This window comes from Prionailurus bengalensis, chromosome A1, assembly GCF_016509475.1.
Source record: "Prionailurus bengalensis isolate Pbe53 chromosome A1, Fcat_Pben_1.1_paternal_pri, whole genome shotgun sequence".
NCBI classification, from domain to species: Eukaryota; Metazoa; Chordata; class Mammalia; order Carnivora; family Felidae; genus Prionailurus; species Prionailurus bengalensis.
In genome coordinates this window covers 157,775,844-157,797,250 of record NC_057343.1, presented here as the reverse complement: position 1 = coordinate 157,797,250, position 21,407 = coordinate 157,775,844, and the positions used below count along the sequence as shown (strand labels likewise).

At 37.3% G+C, this 21,407-nt stretch overlaps 1 protein-coding gene across 5 annotated transcripts in view; it reads left to right on the top strand.

Moving 5' to 3' along the window:
• MCTP1 (multiple C2 and transmembrane domain containing 1) overlaps positions 1–21,407 on the top strand; it is a 531,752-nt gene that overhangs the window by 178,191 nt on the left and 332,154 nt on the right. The window contains exon 1 of one of the 5 annotated variants that reach the window (XM_043593808.1): positions 17,299–17,525. The exons of the other annotated variants lie outside the window; for them this stretch is intronic. Coding sequence (XP_043449743.1) covers positions 17,469–17,525 — 57 coding nt within the window. The 5' untranslated portion in view covers positions 17,299–17,468. Of the gene's footprint in view, positions 1–17,298; positions 17,526–21,407 lie in introns of those variants that run through there. 5 annotated transcript variants of the gene reach the window in all.

The following is a 21,407-nucleotide window of genomic DNA, read 5'->3' as shown; positions in this document are numbered from 1 at the left end:
GATCCCACAACCCTAGGATCATGACCTGAGACAAAATCAAGAGTTGGTCACTCAACCGACTGAGCCCCCCAGGCACCCCTAAACTATTTCTTGGATAAAAAAAAACAAATGAAAAACAAAATGGAAAGGCAAATGACAAATCAAAATTGCATGCAGACCAAGAGTTAATATTCTTAATATAAAAAGATGTATGTTTTTAAATTAATAGGGGAACACACATACACACATGCACATTTAAAAAATGCACAGGACCCAAGTCAAAAGAAGAAATAAAGGGAGCCAGTGGGTATAAATATTGTTCAGTCTCAGGATCTGGCTTATGTTTTTGGTTAGGGACATGTTTACTTTTATTTATAATAAATAGCATCACACTATTAAAAAAAAAGTAAACCTAGGATTGACCTCAAAAATTGGACCCTAAATAAACAAAGAAATGAGGATCAGATATTATTTTGTTGGATAATGAAAGATATCTCAGAAATCTCAAATACAAATTACTACAACTTAAAGCTAATTGCGTTTCTGAGCTTTTTAGTGGCTAATCAGAAATGGGACCAGATTAACAATGTATTCTTCCTGTGTGATAAAGGGACCTTTATTTATGAAATTTCACTGCTCAGTAAACAGAACCACTATTCTAATTGCTTAGGCCAGAAACCTAAGAATAATCTTTGATCCCTTTCTTTTCTTCATACTTTTGTCTATTCTATTCGCAATTTATATTCCCTTTACCCATAATATATCCTGAATCTCAACACACTTTCATCTAAGCCACCTGGATTCTGCAATAACTTCCTGACAGGTGGGCCTATGTTTATTCTTTTGTGTCCTCTGATCTTACCTCCACATAGCAGTGGGAGTGTTCTTTCTAAAACAGATTATGTGACTCCCATGTTGGAAATCACCAAAATGAAGTGCACATTCCTTCTCATTGCTTCCAAGACCTTACATGATTATGGCCCCACTCAATTCTCCAACATCCTCTCCCTCAACTCTGCCTTCTTTCACTACAGTCTGGCCTTCTTCTGTCTCTCACAAGATCATTTCTATGCCAGGGACTTTGGTCGTGCTGGTCCATGTTCCCAAAAAAATCTTCCCCTGGATCTTGCCACACTTGATTCCTGATCATCAATTGTTTCTTCTTGCGAAAGTTACCTTGTCAGAGTGATCAACCCTTCCCACTAGTTTAAGCTCTTCCCTCTTCCTACCTCTTATTTACTCACTATCACATTAGCCTAATTTATTTCCCATATTATTTTTCCCTTATTACTTTGTATTGTTCAATATTATTTATTTGTTTATAGGTTTACTTTCTATCTCTTCTCATGTGGAAGGATGGAAATTCTTGTCTTCATTCTAAGACAAGGACCTGGCACAAAGTAGATGCTCAAAAAGTACTTAAGGATGTAAATATGTTAGCATTAGTTATGTGTAAGAGTTGGTATTATAGACAGTTTTTAAATGTATACTTTTTAGAACTTTCCTAATATGTAAAAATAAACATTGATTACCACTATAATCAGAGTAGAAGCTATTAAAAATAATGATTTGCTATCATGGTAGAAGACCCTAAACCCTACCATCTCTGTGTGTTTGAACGATTATAATGCGTAATGCATTTGAACACCATGAAAATGCAAAAACATAATGGGATTACACAAAATTACACTTGCAGGGGCTCCCACTAGAACTATTTAGAACAATACTGTATGTAATACATATTTTAGAATGATATTAACATTCATTGATGGGTTGGGGAGTTATTTTGGAGATTCAGCTGATTCTTTCTCTGCCCCATTCAGCATTCATGAAAAGACTTTACAATTAAAATCTTACACTTTATAAGAAAAGAGATTTCAGGACTTTCATGGTATTTAGTTTTTTTTCCTGAAGTTCTTCCATTTATCTTCTGTAGCTCTGTAAGGCGCTAAAAGCTTTTGTGCTTTAGCATACTGCAAGAATTAAAGCTTCTTCCATTTATGGAAAGTCTTTTAAGCAGACCCATTTTCTCAAGCAGATTTTAAGATAACTCCTTGCTTTTCCCTTTTCTGTGCTTTCCACTCCACCCCTGGATTAACATGTATTCTGTCTTCCTTTTCCTTCATTTTCCCAAGGGTCGTGCTATAAAATTGACCATAGTTTGGACCTAATTATTTTCACAATTCCACAAGCTATATTGGTTGTAAGAGGTTGATTTTTTTTGCAAGTGCTTAACTGTATTAAACTGAACACGCAATTAAGAATTTCATTTTTGTATGCCAGAGAATGAAAACGTTCTTTGGTGTTTTGCCCACCAATTCTCATGTGGTCATTAATACTCTTTTAAGAAGCTGTTGAAATACTTTGCTTTTTTGCTTTTGTTGTCGTTGTTCCCTATTGAAAATTTCTCTTAAGAAGTCACAATCTCCACAAGGGAAATATTGTGAGCAGTCTTGTGTGACACAGATGTTACACTGGGTATGCCTTTCTGATTTTGTTCTGTGGAAGATGTGGCACTTTTGCATGAGTCTTTGCCCACACACAATCAGTGTGTGATAAATACCACACTCCTTCACTGTCTTTAAATCAGCCTAGTTCTAACTCTTAGTCCCTATTCAAAAGTGTCTGAGGTCTCACTTTCACAGATGTGGCATGCCAGCCTTCCTCTTGGAGGTCTTGTTACAAGGAACCCACAAAAGTCTCTTCACTGCCCCCTGTGCCTCCTTTTATTTCAAATTCACTGTCATGTCCCCAAGTCATATATCAATTAATTTCTTCAGTGAGTTTAAATATAGAGAAAGTCATTGATGGTAGATGGCTTCTACCTTTAGTTTTGTCCAAATCCAGCATAATGTAGAGCAGGGACTACTACTTAATTTCTAATCAGTTGCCTTGACACAAATGTAAGAGACTGGCAGAAATAGGGCAGCCTGGAACTAGGGATCCTGCAGTTAACTTTAAAAATGAAATACCGGAGCACCTTCTTTTCCCAAGGGTCATGCTATAAAGTTGACGATGGTTTTGACCTATTATTTTCACAGTTCCTTGAGATCTCAACTACTCTACAAGTAAACCAACTTCTATTCATTTCTGACCTTGCTGCTCTGTCCCCTGAACTGTGATCTTTTCCTCCTAACTTTGCTGTTGTTCTTCTTTGCTATTGCAAGGTTTGGAGGGTGTTCATTAAAACAAACAAAGGAAACAAAAAAATCCTCTGTATGCCAAGCACCTTAAACTTCTTGGAAGAAGTGGGTTTTATTAAAATATAACATAAATAATAAAAAATAGTCTTCCTTGGGAAGAAGTAATCACTAAGAAGCAAAAGGAAAAAGAAAAGAACGGGGCTCCTGGGTGGCTCAGTTGGTTGGCCGTCCGACTTCGGCTCAGGTCATGATCTCACAATCCGTGGGATTCGAGCCCCGCATTGGGCTCTGTGCTAACAGCTCAGAGCCTGGAGCCTCCTTCAGATTCTGTGTCTCCCTCTCTCTCTGCCCCTCCCCTGCTCATACTCTGTCTCTCTATGTCTCAAAAATAAATAAAAACATTAAAAAATTAAAAAAGAAAAAGAAAAAGAAGAAAATGCAAATACCAAGAATTTGTTACAGAGTAAATTTGGGAGTGGTTGTGCACTACAGAAGGAATAAAAGAATATACAGAAGAAAATATATGGTATATTATGTAAACAGAAAATTTAGGAATTCCCAGAAATGGCATTAAGAAATATCATACTTGGAATATTAAGGATTGCTCATAATTTGGTACTTTTATGTGATAAAGCAGAATTATGTATTTATCAAAATCAGATTATTAAGGTTTAGGCAAAACAGTATATCATTTGCTTATAAAGAAATATGTGTCAATTTCTCATACTGTATTTTCTTAGTCATTGGATGTTTTCATCAAGGATGTCTCTCAATTTATAAGTAGAAATTATTTCAACATTTGAAAGTGAATTAATTCTTTAAATTTTCCCCCTTATGTTCATTAAAGGGGAATCAGCAGGATTGTTAATTTGGTAATTCGGTTTCACAAAATTTATATGTTATGAGTCGAGACTCCATTTTAGATCCTATTTAAGTTACAGGAACAAAATATTTTGGTAATTGATTTATTCAGTAAATGTTTAATGCTATTATAAAGTTAAGAAATCATTCATGACCTCAGAGTGATTATAGTTTAGTGGCAGAGCTCCTAATGGCCAAAAAAACCCAAAAACAAAAACAAAAGTCTCAGACATAACTTGATCAGCTTTATCTTCTAGAAAATTCATGGGGAATGAAGAGAAATAGAAGACATCATGCAAGGAAAGCAGTAAGAAGGTACTTCTGTTATATATTGTGCATAACACACCATCCCACACTTAGTGGCTTAAGACAGCATTGGTCATTTATATTGTTCATCAATATGCAATTTGGGCAAGGCTTGGCAAGATCGGATTGTTTCTGCCCCCTGCACCAACACCCAGTTGAGGACTAGAAGATCCATGTACAAGATGGTTTATTCAGACACCTGGAAAGTTGGTGCTGCCCATCAGCAAGGAGCTCAACTCAGGCAATAGGCCTAGTTTTTCTCCATGTGATCCTCTCCATGAGCTGCTTGGGCTTCCAATATGGTGGCTGGATCCTAACAGCAAGCCCTCCAGAGAACTAGACAGACTGTGAGCCAGATTTTATGTCCTATCTTCAGAAGTCACATAGCATAATATCTTCTATAGTCCTAGTTCTGTTCAAAGAGAAGGAACCTCCCATTATCTTTTGATGGGAGGAATGTCAATTGCATTGCACGAATAGCATGTGGAATGGGAAAGATTTATTTCCCAAGTTTTATTGAGGTGTAATTGACAAATATGTTATATATATATATATATGTGTGTGTGTGTGTGTGTGTGTGTGTGTGTGTGTGTATTCATGGTGTAGAATATAGTGCTTTGATATAGGCATACATTGTGAAATGATTACCACAACCAGCCTAATTAACATTGCTATCACCTCACATAGTAATAATATTTTGTGTGTGTGGTGAGAACATTTAGGATATATTAGCAAATTTCAGGTATACAACCTACTATTAACTGTAGTCATCATGCTATACATTAGATCCTCAGGATTTATTCATCTTGTATAACTGAAACTCTGTACCTTTTAACCAAGATCTCCCCACATACCCTACCCCCCACAAACCCAACTTTCAATGACAGGACATACATAGGTAAACTGCTATACACACCCGTTTAAAATAGAGGGAAAGCACATAGCAATGACTGGACCATCTGTGCAGGCTCATGCTGCCAGTTTCTTCAAAAGGGGGTAGTCCTACTGCTGAGAACTGTCCTTTCTGGCTGTTGGTTTCACCCTGTAGGCTCTTGGTTTTAACTTCTGAGTCACCCTTGATACTATTCCACTAAGAAAAAAACAGCTCTGGGGAACCTGGATGGCTTAGTTGGCTAAGCATCCAAGTCTTGGTTTGGGCTCAGATCATGATCTCATGGTTCATGCTTGGGATTCTCTCCTTCCCTCTCTTTCTTCCCCTCCCCCACTCACTCTGTCTCTGTCAAAGACTCCTATGAGTCCACAGATCTCTACTTTAGGATCCCTATGAGATACCTAGAGATAACATCCTTTTGATATATAGAAGCCCAATTGTTTAATGGAGAGAAATTATAAAGCCTACTCTTAAGATTCTTAGCCTTTGTGTATCTAAAAAGTTCTAGGAGACACTGCCTTAGAGTCTTATCTCTTAATGAAGGATTTTATAATTTAACTCTGGATTATTCTTTGCCCTAAAGAGATTTCTCAAGTTGAGAATTGTTTACTCTTTGGAGAGGCTGAGAATAAGAAATAAGTTCTTTTTGTTTTGTTTTACTTTTAACCCAGTCTTCAAAGGACATAAGGAAGGAGGCACTAAAGGGAGTAGGTTTATGGTAGAGAAGGTGCAAAGGAGCAGGAAGTATAGAGTAGAGTGGCAGTGATAAATATAATTTTAAACAAGTCCAGTTTGAGTTTGGGCTGTGTTGAGAATTTTATAAGGTATAACCCTAGGAAGAGGTATTGCTAGGGCAGTGTGGTATGTTCTGATTACCAGATTATATAAATTTAATAAGCAAAGAAGGTTGGGTTGTTTGGGAGAATAGATGGCTGAAAGAAGGAAAGTATTATTTTTTCCTTTTTGTTCAGAGACAGTTTATGAGTTGGTTGAGTAGCATGCTCTATCTTCCAAGATGGTAGTCCCTGGAAAGAGTTTATGAGCTAAATCAAAGAGCACAGATTTGCAGGGGAACAAAACAGATCCAGGACTTAAAGAGACTTTACAAATTCAGGATGGAGTTAGCTTTTTTAGACCCTGGCTGCAAAGGTCTAAATTGGTTTTTTTTATGAGCACCTGGGTGGCTTAGTCAGTTAAATGTCTGACTTTGGTTCAGGTCATGATCTCGCGGTTCATGAGTTCAAGGCCTGCATCGGACTCTGTGCTGACAGCTCAGAGCCTGGAGGCTGCTTTGGAATCTGTGACTTCCTCTTTCTCTGCTCTTCTCCCGCTCACGCTGTCTCTCTCTGTCTCTCAAAAATAAATAAATGCTAAATTTTTTTTTAATTGGACTGTTTAGTTGGTATAGGAAGCAATGAAAGCCTTTTCTCATTATTTAAATAGAAAGTCCCTTCACATTTACAGTATGAGTCAGAAGGTGTTATTTTTACCAAATCAATTCCAAAGTATTATTCTTAATAAAAGTCTATAATTTATAGATCTGAAAGTTCCATTTTAAGTTGAATGGAAAGTTTGGTTTAAAGTAAGCAGTATCTAGAAATAATAAGTGTTGGCAAGGATGTGGAGAAAAGGGAGCCCTCATGCTCTGTTGGTGGGAATATAAATTGATGAAACTACTATAAAATAGTATGTAAATTAGTCAGAAAGATAAAAATGGAAATATTATATGATACAATGATTCTACTTCTGGGTATTTACCTGAATAAAACAAAAACACTAATTCAAAAAGATTTATACACTCCTATGTTTATTGCAGCATTATTTACAATATCCAAGATATAGAAGCAACCTAAGTGTTCATTGATAGATGAATGGATAAAGAAGAGGTGGTATACATATATACAATGAAATATTACCCAGCCATAAAAAAGACTGAAATCTCACCATTTGTGACAACATGGATGGACTTAGATGATATTATACTAAGTGAAGTAAGGCAGACAGAGAAAGACAAGCACTACGTGATTTCACTTATATGTTGATCTCATAATACAAACAAATAAGCAAACACACAATAATAACAGACTCATAGATACAGACAATAAACTGGTGGTTACCAGAAAGGAGAGAGTGGGGGGTGGGCAAAATAAGCAAAAGTGATTAAGAGGTACAGACTTCCAGTCATAAAATAAATAAGTCTTGGGGATGATGAGTATAGAGTGGGGAATATAGTCAACAATATGGTAATAGCATTGTGGTGGCAGATGGTGATTACACTCATGGGAAGCACTGACTAAATGTATAGAATTAGCAAATCACTGTGTTGTACACCTGAAACCAATTTTTATATTTTGACTATACTTTAATTAAATATAAATAAAATTATTAAAGTGGTAATATAATGGTAAAAAGAATAAGCAGACGATGGTAAAAATAAGCAAATAAACATATGTATAAACATGTGTGTATCTTGACATGAAAAGAGAAGCTATGTTCAGAGAGAAGAATGTTGGAGAATAATGTGGGAAGTATATTCCTTTCTGTGGTTGTAAAAAGCATGTGCCTATATATGATCATACATTCTTAGAAATGAAGAAATAACAAAATTAGGAGTAGTCAGCTTTGGATAGCAGAGAAGCAGGGATGGGAGCTTTTAAACTGTGCAGAATACTCTTCTATAGTATTTTGAGTTTTTTGTTTTATAGAATATGTAGGTTTTTTTTTAACAAAAATACACATTATAGGGGCATTCACTTTTGAATGTCCCCTCTCTGTAAAGAGAGCTTTCCTAATATTCTTCCTTTTTTTTTTCTTTTTTTTTTAACGTCTATTTTTGAGACAGAGAGAGACAGAGCATGAACAGGGGAGGGGCAGAGAGAGAGGGAGACACAGAATCTGAAACAGGCTCCAGGCTCTCAGCAGTCAGCACAGAGCCCGACGCGGGGCTCAAACTCACGGACCGTGAGATCATGACCTGAGCCGAAGTCGGATGCTTAACTGACCGAGACACCCAGACGCCCCAATATTCTTCCTTTCTAATCTTATACTCTAATAAACTTTTGCCTGCTGCTCAAAAAAAATACACATTATAAATATCAGGTTAAAAAAAAAAGTAAAGTAGGAGATAACCACATCAATTTCTTTATGCTCAAAGAACTTTTATTCTGATACTAAACTTGCTCGGTTTCTAAGAGAAAATTTCCCTTAAGTTAAACTCTGGAATATTTGCTTCATCTTAGATTTCTCAAAAGTATTTCAATCTTTACCTTCCAAGATTTATAAGTGCAGAAATAAAAAAGTGTCATTTTATTCCTCCTATAGTAGTGAGAGAAAAAAAGCTGCAGAATTAAATTTGTTACCCTCTTTGTGTATATATATCCTAGGAGTTCTTGCACCCTGGCCTGTCATATGCTGTGGTTTACTTGCTCCATAGTTCTCAAATACAGAAGAATTGCAAAGAGATGTCTTTGCCCTGTGTTTCTATCCATCCTCCTGAAAAACTACTTACAATCGCACTAAAATGAATATTTAAAATTGGAATCTTCATCAATTCTTCCTGAGGAATCTAGTGAGTAGCACAGATACAGAGCATGGTCTCTGGAGCCAGAGTGCCTGGGTTTGAATCCTGGCTATGCCCCCTGCCAGCTGTATAATCGTAACTTCTCTCTGCCTCACTTTCCTTATCAGAATAGGGATGTTTAGTGCCCAATCCATAAGTTTATTATGAGGAAGAAGTTAACTAATATTGGTAAAGTAGTTAGAGCAGTGCCTAGCATATTAGTGCAAAATGCATGTTTGGTGTTTTTTAAAATGTGTAGTAAAGTATACAAACCACATAGTGTAGTGTTTGAAGGTATGGGTTCTAACCCCATATCCACTACCTGTTAGCTGTGTAAGTGTGGTTGTTACTTAATCTCATTAAGCCTCACTTTCCTCCTTTGTAAAATAGAATAATTGCCAAAAGTAGCACCTGCTTCAGTTTCTCAGGATTTCATGGGATGGTGTCTGGCAAGCTCATAGCACAATGTCTGCTTCGTAGCACCAATGGTTGCAAGTATATATTTTGATTTCCATGAACTTTCTGTCCCTTGGTGTTCATTGGGTTTTATCCTTAATCCTTCTCTTCACACTTCTAGGTCACCTCTGGATCTCCTGAGAACCAGGTAAGGATCCTTTAAAAGACATGCCACGGGGGCAGAAGGCAGGGGAAGTGAGGCTGCAAGATAAATTACCTAAGGTCCTAAGAGGCTTTGCAGGTGGACTTGTGTCAGGGAGTTGGCCACTACCCATGGTCTGGCCCAAAGCCTTGTGGGTCTAGAAACCACACTCGTCAGCACTTCCAGAGCCCATCTGTCCCCCAGGGCTGGGCTCATATTAATGACGCACATACGACTAATGTACAGGATCAGAATGCCAATGTTCCCATTTACAAGGAGAAGTGAAAGTCCTGGGCCTGGCGGCTCATACTCCAACCCAGCCTATTTGTGCCTGTAGGGGCCACATCTCTGACCGGGCTGTCAATTTATTAATCTGTGATGAGGACATAGCTCCTGAGCTGCCTCTCAAGTCCCTCAAGTTTCTGCATGAAGACATGCAGACGGGATACCAAATTCTAACCAGAAAGCAGCTTGGTGAGCAAGGAATCAGAAGGTCGGTTTATTTTTGGATTCGGGTTTGATGGAATTAGAGAGGCGGATCCACAGCAGCAAGGGACAGGTCACCAGCCCGGAGCACCATCTCCCAGTGTCTGAACAGCCATTGTCTGTGCTTACTTCGGAGACTGCTTCATACCTATTTTCTTGTCTGGACTGCTTTTCTATTAGTAGAGATTGTATGGTCAGTCAGTTTATTGCCATGCCTGAGGGTCCAAGGCTGCCTGTCCAGTGGGTCCATCTGGCCTTCCAAAGCTTTTGTTTGTCTCTTATACAGTATAGAGGGTAAGGTTTAAAAATCAGGAATATTCACATCAGCATCCAGAGGTGCAGCCTCTCCTGAAGAAGGTCTGGCCTTCCTGAGATTTTCCTACAACAGATCAGGCCTCTAAAGCCAAGCAGAGACTGTCTCCCTTAGATGAGGCTGGAAAACCTTTACTCAGTACTATGCATGCCTCTGGGCATGAATTTGCATCATTTTGACTAGTGAAGCTGCCTTCATTTAGCTATGCTCTGACTTACTGTATTTTTACTTTCACATTTAATTCTCAGACAGCAGTCTTATGTTTTCACTTCCAGATTCCTTTCACTGTCACCCCTAAGTATTGAAAACACATTTTAGTTTGTAAGCCCTGGAGGTTCACACTGATGTGAAGACTGGAGTATAAAGCTCATAGCTTCAGGGAAGTGGGACACGCTTCATCCATCCTCGGGAGATACGCGGTGCTGCTGGCTGCCCTTCTCTGTTTCTAGCTCGATAGTCTCTTCTTCCTCCTGGGTGACGAATATTAAGCACTCTCATCTTCTGTACTTTTTTGTAAGGCGATAGATATTATCTCCACCACGAGAAACACAATGTGAACATCTGTACTTACAAAGACACATTTGGATGCCTAAACAAAATGTGTTCACCAATGGATTTCTTTTAGAACAAGAGCTTATTTTTAACTGCAGTGTTATAAATTATTAATAATCTGACACAGGCAGACATGCCATTTCTTATGATTCCTAAGATCTCTCAGCTTTTTTTTTTTAACTTTATCTCTCATGAATGAAGTAAATGTCATTATGTGATTGGATCACTGATTGTAAAGATGAAGTTGTTTCCCAAGGAAGCATTTTTTTTTTCATGAGTAACTCAGCCCTTAATTCCTATTAATATTCTAAATAAATTAGGATTTATTTATGAGTGATCTGTTTGGGAAAATAGGAATAACAGTTCTAGGTCTTGCTATATCTCTCAGGTCCTACTACTTCAAATATGACCACTGTATATCTTTTTTTTATCTTTATTTATTTTTGAGAGAGAGAGAGAGAGAGAGAGAGAGAGAGAGAGAGAGACAGAGCTCAAGCAGGGGAGGGGCAGAGAGAGAGGGAGAGACAGAATCCAAAGCAGGCTCCAGGCTCTGAGCTGTCAGCACAGAGCCCAATGTGGGGCTCGAACTCACTAACATTGAGATCATGACCTGAGCTGAAGTAGGACGCTTAACCGACTCAGTCACCGAGGCACCCCTTGACCACTTTATATCTTGAAACATCTTTGAGATACAAGATGGTAACATATTCTCTTCTCTCTGCTTCCATATCACCTTGTATGTATCTCTTACAATAACATTCACTTCATCTTATTTAAACTACTATTAAATAGGGGCACCTGCCTGGCTCAGTCAGTTGAGCATCTGACTCTTGATTTCAGTTCAGGTCATGATCCCAGAGTCATGGGATCGAGCCCCACTTTAAGGTTCAGCAGGGAGCCTACTTAAGAATCTCTCTCTTGAAGAATCTGCCACCCCCACTTGTGTTCTCTCTCTCTCACATAAAAAAACTATTAAATAATGAATTACCATAGTTAATGGCACATGTTTACTTCATCATCATCATGCTTCTAAGTTTTTTTCCGCTCAATTAGACTGTGTATTTCTCAGTTGTGTGGACTGCTCTTATTTATACTTTCTAACACAATAAGGCCAACAGCAGATGTCCTATAAAAGGTGAACTGAGGTGCTCATTAGAAGTAGGAGTTCTTCTAGGTTCCCCTTTTGATATGCAATATGACGTTATTGCTAGGAATGCTTCAGAATAACTGAGGAACACATAATATTCACCATACTTCTGACTCAAGAAATATGGATAAATAATTGAAAAAAGGAAAGTTTTAAATTAAAATCAAATCCTAAGTCTAAAAGTAATAAATAGCAGGGGCACCTGGGTGGATTAGTTGGTTAAGTGTCTGACTCTTGATTTCGGTTCAGGTCATGATCTCACAGTTGTGGGATACATGCTGAGCATGGATCCTGCTTAAGATTTTCTCTCTCTCTCTCTCTCTCTCTCTCTCTCTCTCTCTCTCTCTTCCTGTCTCCCCTGCTAGTACTCTAGCTCTCTCAAAATAAACATTAAATAATAATAATAATAAATAGCAAAAGACATTATAAATAGTGATAAACCACACACTGAAGGGTGATATCTATAATTCATACAATTGACAAAGGAGTAGAACTGCAGTATATAAAGACCTACCAAAATTTAATAAGGGAAAGCAAACAACCTGATAGGAAAAAGACCAATAATAATAAGATGCTCAGCTCAGGAATAATTAGGGAAACCCAAATTAAACACCAAGATTCTATATCAGTCACATGCCAAAAATATCAGGCTGGAATATCAATACTGTGGAGATTATTTACAAGAATCTAGTGTAACAAAAATTCAAATACACCACCGGTTGAATTATAAATTAGTCCAATTATGTTGAGATGTGGTTTGGCAATATTTAGTCAAGACAGGGCATCACCATGTCAAGACAGGATCACATCCTGTGATCCTATTAATTCCATTTCTAGGTATTCATCTTTAAAGAAATTCTTGCCCATATACAAGAATTAGAATAGTTTAATAATAGCAATAAATTAAAAACAGCCTGTGTCCATCAACAGGAGAATGGGTACCTGAATTGGAATGGCACACAGCAGTTAAAAAGAATGAACTATGTAGAACTACATGTAAATCCCAAGGAGAGAATATTAAGCACACACACAAAAAAGTAAAGGATCTATTATATAATTTTGCAAAGCTTGAAACATGCAAATCAATATCTTATTTACAGATAAACACATATTTAATGAAAGACTAAAAAGATGTATGGGAATGATAAAGATAACCCTGGAGAGTGTTTACCTTTGAAGAGAAAGGCAGGTAACAGGATAGGCAGGGGAACGTGGTGGCTTCAATTTTATCTGTAAAGTAGTATTTCTTCCAGGAAATCTCAAGTCAATTTGGTGGATTTTAAGTGGAAGCAAGGAGAATGGAAGGAGAAAGTTCAGTAGGCTCTGTAAGAGGTTTACGTTATTAGAATGATTGGGAGAATAAAATAGAGCAATACTCACTGCTTGGCAAACTCATCCATTTGTCAACACCGTGTATGTTCCAATTCTGGTTGGCTATCCTAAAAGTCAACAGGGCCCTGACTCCCGCCTCAGACTCAAAGCATCTTTAGCTGTATAATTTTTAAGGAGAGATAACTGTGGAAATTTAGGGGGAATACAAAATCATGGGGTGGTATGAACATAACTAAGATCATGTGAAGATTTTTTAGGACTAGAGCAAGCTGGGAAAAAAAAAGGTTTAGGTTTTATGTTAATTAGAAAAGCAATTATACCCAATTCAGAGACCAGAGTTTTTTTCAGTGAGCTGATAATGAGCAAGTTTATTTACTCAGATTTAAGACAAACTAAATTAATATAGGATGTATGATTATAAACATTTGGCTGTTGATATGTTGACTGTTGAATAGATCCAAGCTGTATTTTTATGAGGTCAATAAAAGAGCTTTGGAAAAGACTAAGAGAAAAAAAAAATCAAAGCCCTTGGCCAATGTTAGAAGGTACATTGGAGGTTCTAATGTAGTTTAGTGTCTGTTCCTGTATCTTCTGTCCTGCCTTTGTCTCTATCTTAGCATATCCTTTAGCCAGACTGAAAAATGAGAGGACACATAAGTTTGGGCTGGTAAAGAATGGAGAGAGTGGGGCAGAGAAGAGCACTTTATTTTTGTTACATTGTTTTAAAAATAAGAATAAAGAAGAGTAGTCCACTTAGACAGCAAATAATATAGCAAAATAGACATAAAAATATCAAATTATGATCTTATTTTTAAAAATACCATGTTCTTGGGACACCTGGATGGCTTAGTCAATTAAAAATCCAACTCTGGATTTTGGCTCAGGTCATGGTCTCACAGTTGTGAGATCGAGGCCCACATGGGTCTGTGCTGGGTGTGGAGCCTGCTTGGAATTCTCTCTCTCCCTCTGCCCCTCCCCTGCTCATGCTCTCTCTCTCAAAAAAAGTAACATTTTATTTTCAAAAAATAACATGTTCTTTTCAAATTACCTCAAGAATACATGAATTTATTTTTGTGAATTTATGAAATAGGTAATACACTGAGCAAGATTTATGAAATAGGTAATACGCTGAGCAAAATGATCAGATCTGTCTTTGTCCCCCATCATCCCCTATTTCAAACCTTCTTCCCAGATATAATGTCTTAGCCACAATTGGTGTGCAGTCCATCCAGGTTCTTTTCTATGAATTTGCATGTAAAAATTCATGTACCCATAACTAGGATAATGTTTATTTTTGCAACACGTCCTTTCCATTTAATACCTTTTAGGGAGTTTTGCATGGTGGCGCATGTAGAGAACCTAGTTATGTTTAACAGCTTCATACTATTCCTTAGTATGGTGAAGCCATTGTTTACTTAACCTTCTGCTCTTCATGGCCCAATGCAACATTTGCATTTTTTCGCTATTACAAACAATTCTGCAGTGAATATTCTAGTGTATCCATTGTAGCAGCAGGAGGCAGATGTGACTTAATGCATGGCCAGATGTAGGAACTACAGTAGCATCAGGAGTCTGCCTTTTACATTTTTGCCTTTTTTTTCTTGATTGGCTTCAGTTTTTAAACAACCTCACCTCATGTGGTAGCACATATGTCTGTCAGCAATTCTAGGCTTACGTTCTATAAACTTAAACTCTTTCACATTCTAAGCAAAAAATAGAATATTAGATCTCAGTGAACCAGCTTGGGTTACGTGATCATCCCTGAACTGATCACTGTAGCTCTGTAGACAGTATACACGGGTTAATCAGGCCTGCGTCACATGCCCACTTCTGGGGCCAGGTCAGCATGACTCAAATACGGACTAAGAAGAAGGGATGGATGGGTGATTTGCGAAATAAAAATCAGAAGGATGATACCAGGAGGAGGCACATATAGCAGTCAGGCAAATATATCAATTTTTCCTGCAAATGTCTTATAGATAATATTTTATGTTTTTGTGAGTAGGAAGTGAATAGACATCCTAATGATATCCAGACTTATGTCATTAGGACCAAAGCTTTCCTGTAAGCATCTTTCCAAATTTTTGCTGGAATAATGAAACAAGTATGTTTTGATATTTACTATTGTATATGAAAATAAAGTATGTTATCGATTGAGGATCATTAACATTATGAAAAAGAAGTAATTTTTGCAATTCAGGAAAATGTTACCCAATATATTTGCTAAAAGTTCAGTGATATGGTAGGTCATATCTTTTCTATGATAAATACCTTGTCTTAGAACACCTTTTGAAATATTCTATTATTTGCCAAACTATAGCCTAAACTTTATTTATTTATTTATTTATTTATTTATTTATTTATTTATTTATTTATTTATATTTAACAATGTTTATCAAATTCCACTCTGTGCTCAGCACCATTCCAGAGGCTGAGGATAATCTTGACTACAAGATCTCTGCCCTCAAGTTTCTTACATTATTGTTAGGGGCCGCAGACTATACATAAGTAAATGAATGAGTAAAGGAGAACTTTCCAGGCTGTGACGCACTATGAAGGAAATAAAAAGGATCCTGATAAGGAAAGTAATTGGGGAAGGTCATGTCTGGTGAGGCGGTAAGGGAAGACCTCTCTGAAGAGAGAATGTTTGAACTGCAATCTGGGAATGAAGAATGAACCCCGAACTCTAGGTCTGTGCTGTCAGATGTAGTAGCCTCCACCCATTTGTGGCTATTGAGCACTCAGTTGTGGCGACTTTGAATCAAAATCCGCTATAAATGTAAAATGCATACCAGATATCCAAGATTAGTATAAAAATTATAAAATATATAATAATTTGTATGTTGAGTACATGTTGAAATTGAAATATTTTAGATATGTTAGAGTAAGCATTGTTAAAATTAATTTTACGTATTTCTCTTTACGTTTTTAATGTGACCACTAAGACTGTAAAATTATATATGCAGTTTACTTATGTGTCTTTTGAACAGTCCTGGTCTAGGTGGTTTCAATTTGCTATAAATGCCATGTGCTTTTTCATCGTTTCGTCCTTGGTCATGCCAGTGGCAACTGAATTTATGTAGTAGATTTCTCTCCAAGGATATAAGTGTGTAATATTCATTGACTGAGGTGTATAAATATAATAATTCAATGTGTGATCAAGCTTAATAAAGCTCAGAGTTAAGAGGTAGTGGGTGGTAGAGAAAGCACAGAAAATTGCCACATTTACTAAAGGAGTTGTGTCATTAGTCATGTTCCTTTAGAAATGCTCACAAAACAGATAAAGGAGGGCTCTGAGCTGGAGAGGTAGGCAGAGCAAACGGCACAAGGTAATGACAGCGTGGGACAGGATTTCTGTGGGAAAGAGCGAGAGCAAACCACAAAGATCTATTTCCATTCTCTGCTTCGTGAAGGAGATTCTGTTGTGTTGTACAGAACTGCCACTTCTTGCACGTTAAAACAGAGTTTTCTTCTACACATTGTTTTTTTTTTTTTTTGGGGGGGGGGTCAGAGAGAGACAGAGCATGAACGGGGGAGGGGAGGGGCAGAGAGAGAGGGAGACACAGAATCAGAAACAGGCTCCAGGCTCTGAGCCATCAGCCCAGCGCCTGACGTGGGGCTCGAACTCAGGGACCGTGAGATCGTGACCTGGCTGAAGTCGGACGCTTAACCGACTGCGCCACCCAGGCGCCCCCTCTACACATTGTTTTTGAACTGAGAGGAATGTTAGTGACTTTCGCGTGCCTCTCTCACGTCTCTGTCAGGGCAATGCTAGCAAGTTCACACACATTTAATAACATTACATTAATTCACTGCTGAGAGCAAGCAGAATAGTTTTCTTTGTGCCATATTGTTCTCATTTCCATTCGTGGCTTGTGCCACAGGGAAGAAATTAATCACTTAAAAAAATGCACGTTTATTTGACCTGGTGAGGGAGGGGGTGTTTGGGGGTGGGGGGAAAGGTTTACATTTTAGTTTGTAAACAGTTTGGGACCCCACATGTGATGATTGTTACGTAATCTAACAGTTTTGTGAGGGGGAAACTCTACCCTTACTGGTTTGAGAGGGAGTTGAGTCATATCCTGTGAATGTGAGGCAACAGTATTTAAGCATCACGGGTTCCTCTTACTTTCATTCTAAGTGGCTGCAGTTGAGAGCAGCAAGTGCTGTCTGCGAAGAGGCTGTTACCAGCCCTTGGAGGTGAACAGCCTCTCCTACAAGGATTCAGGAAAGAAAGCCAAGTCTGAATATGCAGTTCTCTCACTGGAATGAAAGATGTTTGGTCTATTTCTAATCAACTATGCTAGACACCTGCAAGCCGAAAAGTGCCTGCAATTTGCCATTTGTTTATAATAAGGTAAGCTCCACGTTTTGGTTTACTCATTGCCTCAGGACAGCCTGGAATTAACGTGGCAGTTTTCGTACATGGTTGTGCTTCAGAAAATGCCTTCTCACAGGTATTGAAGGTGGCATTTGAGTTGCTAACACAAGTAATTTTGAACTTACAGTTTAATCCATTTGTGAAATGCTTAATTTAAGAGATTGATATTTTCTTCATACTAGCTTTCTATGAAAAATGTAATACCTGAGAAGCAGAAACGCTGTAGTAGTTTTGTATCATTTTAGGTTTTTTTTTTAAGGATTAAATAGTACCAGGATCTTTTCCCTTTTGTCCCCCCTTTTTGCTACTTTATGATCTCCGTTAAAGATGAAATGTACATAAAACTCACATGATTATGCTTGGATTTTACTCTAAATAACCATAGCTTGCCAGCTATATTTCTCCACTGCAATAAAAAGTGGTCTTAGTCATAGGAAGTTTAGGGTTGAAAAGTAATGAAACTCTCTTTCCCTTTCTTATTTGGCTGTTTAAGTAAAAGGCCACCATATTCATAAACTTTGATTGATGTGTCAACTTTAAAACGTGTATGAGTGTATCACAAGCCCACTTCCTCAGTTGCTGTTGGAGACACTCATACATAAATCGTATGGATGGAAAAATCTGTGGATAGAAAAGTGAATGAGAGGTTTGTTTTTCAAATTATTTAAGCTTGCAGCTGAGAGGCTGGGGTGAAAGACAGGAATGTTGTCTTGGGTTTTTATTGATTGAAGAACCAACATCGAATCAGAGACTAACAGTGGTGTCTGGTGTCACATAACTTTGAACACTCATATTTAAGACCTTTGAATTCTTTTGAGACAGAAAAGGTTAATTTGATTTTGAGGGCTATAGCTGTGAATTTGTAAGTTATTAATGAATTGAGGGATTTTTTGTATGTTTAATGACAGTTGGCATTAGAATACTTTCTTCTTGATTATTGACCATTGTCATGCTTAGAGATTGTTTCATTTCTGTTCAAAATTATACCCATTACAAAATTGCTATATTCTAACTACACATGGAAATTACTTTTCATTAGATATATATTGAATAATTCATGGTTTTTTGCAAAGGTCAGGGGGTCAATGAACTAATGGAAGGCATGTAGTTTTCCTCTTCTTTGAAGGGGAAATTCAAATTAGTTCAACTTCCAAACATATTTAATGGCAGTGTTCCAAATTGAGAAAATAAAAAAACTTTAAGGAAAATGACTTAGCACAATGAAAGCCTTTGGGGCCATGCATAGTGAAAAAGCACATATCCCAAAAGATTAGAATACAAAATGTTATAAGTAGAATATCCTGATATCGAATCTGTAGCAAACTCTTTTTTTTTCTGGCAGAAAGGGACCTATTCTGGTTAGTGACGAAATCTGCTTGACTATTTTCCCTTATACTATATGTGAATTACTAAATGTCAATAGAAAGAATAGCATATATCTACATCAAGACAAAAGCATGTATTATTACACTTTGCATAGTGTCCGATTCTTAAATATGGATTATAACGGCCATACAAGCTGTTGTTATGGATTAAAACTCAGACTGATAAAATGTTGTGAAATCAAGTTTTTACAGTATGCTCTGTTTCAAATATGGACTTAATTATTTATGACATTGCACAGCCAACTGGCAATTACCTGATTAGATTATCAAGGCATCTTGCTTCTCCTCCTTCGTTGCTGTGATCCCCATTCTTTGACTATATTCTTTACACTTCCAGAAGGGGTGTGGGTAAAGTGCAGGGAGAGAGAAGGAAAGAAAACAAATACACACACAGTGTAATTTTTCTGTGTCTCACCTTTCAAAATGGCTTTGATGAAGAAAGAGTTTAGATATAATAGCTAAAATGAGTCTTTAGATAACCTGTGGATCTTAATTAGTCAGGAAATCCCTTGACCTCTGAGATGAGGAACAATTGGGAACTTGGTTTGGAAAACCTTTTTTTACCTTACAGGATTGTTTGCAAAGATGGAATAATTTCATATCTGTGTTGTATTTTATTAACTGTAAGGTGTTAGGCATATATTTGAGAATTTTTTTGTCTTCCTATAGTAAAGGAGCTGATGAGATATCAAAGATACTCAGAATTCCACTCTGGATTTAGAATATTTCTTTTTTTTTTTTTTTTTCAACGTTTATTTATTTTTGGGACAGAGAGAGACAGAGCATGAATGGGGGAGGGGCAGAGAGAGAGGGAGACACAGAATCGGAAACAGGCTCCAGGCTCTGAGCCATCAGCCCAGAGCCTGACGCGGGGCTCGAACTCCCGGACCGCGAGATCGTGACCTGGCTGAAGTCGGACGCTTAACCGACTGCGCCACCCAGGCGCCCCTAGAATATTTCTTTTCAGTAATAAAAGTCTCCTTTTTCTTCTCTTTGTAAACTACTTTACTGGTTAATTTCCAACTTATATAAAAATATTTTGCAAGGATGAGCTCCAAAACTAAAAACCAAGAACCCAAATTTACCTAAGTCTTGGTGCTGTTTTAAAATTTCAAATATCTCCTGGAAACTCATCATCACTTAAAAAGTATTTATCAAGTGGCAGCTAAACTTAATTTTCAACCTAGAAACAACATGATGTCTCTCAACTGGGGACTACATCAGCAGAAGCACACATGACATTTTTTCTTTGGTTTTAAAGATTTTTCTCTTAGGTGAGGCTTTGACAGGTTCAGGAAATTTTTTTATAGAGTATTCATTCTGACTCCTGGAAACTGAATCTTTCTGGATGGTGATTTAGATGCTGCTGTCTCTAGTGAATCCTTCTGGATATCAAATTCAGCACACTTGCTGGTAAAAATAAGTAGAGATAACTCCACCTATTTCTGAAAATCAGTTTTGAAGATCAAATGAAACTGTTGGCTGTGAGAGTCCTTGTAAATGCCATAGAGCTTACAAATACCACTATCACAAGGTAAGATATACAAAATTACGTTTTTGAGGCAAACTTGATGTCCTCTCACATATTCTCATTTCACAAAGAATGGAATTAAGATCCACAAGAGTTAAGAAAGGTGCCTCACTTTCCTTAAGCTAATACCTGAGTCAAGACCAAAATCTAGGTCTTTCTGTCTGCTCAATTAGCTAGAAATTGATCAGAAAGACTTTTTCTTGAGTTGCATGATTAGGGTTTAAAAATAAATAAATAATATTTTTTACATATTGATGAACATCTTTTTAGGAAGCCATATGCTTAGAGAATATTTTGTAGAAGACATATTGCCTTGTCTATAAGTTGTGTGGGCTGAAGATTCTCTGTTGGATCTAGTTTAATGGAGCATGAATTTTCGGAATGATTATCAAACTAAAACATCTGACTCTTGGAGTCTCTTAGCTTTTTCAAAAAGTGCCCAAGCTCTTACTATGGGAGATTGAATCATAAATGGAGGCATGCATAATGAATAGGGGTAGATCTGTAGCTTTTAAAATTGTAGGTAGTATGGTAGATTGTTTTGATATGTTTGTTGAAAGTGGTTAGCAAAAAGAGATTCTCCAAACGCTTATCATTAAAAAGAAATTGGGAAAATGTAAACAACCAGATAGACCTGCAACCATTTCTGTTAAAATCCATCTGGCTATTTCATATTTATGAAACTCTCTTCTTTATCGGGGACATGAGTTGGGAGAAACATGACTTTCCAAATTACAGAAGTTAAGGACGTGTATCTTACTATACCAATGAACATGATAGGTTTATAAAGAAAATTTTTCTTTAAAACCTCTTAAATTAAGAATAGAAGACAGAGGCAGGATGCTTGTGTGGCTCAGTTGGCTAAGCTTCTGACTCTTAATTTCAGCTCAGGTCATGATCTCACAGTTTGTGGGACAGAGCCCTGCATTGGGCTCTGTGCTA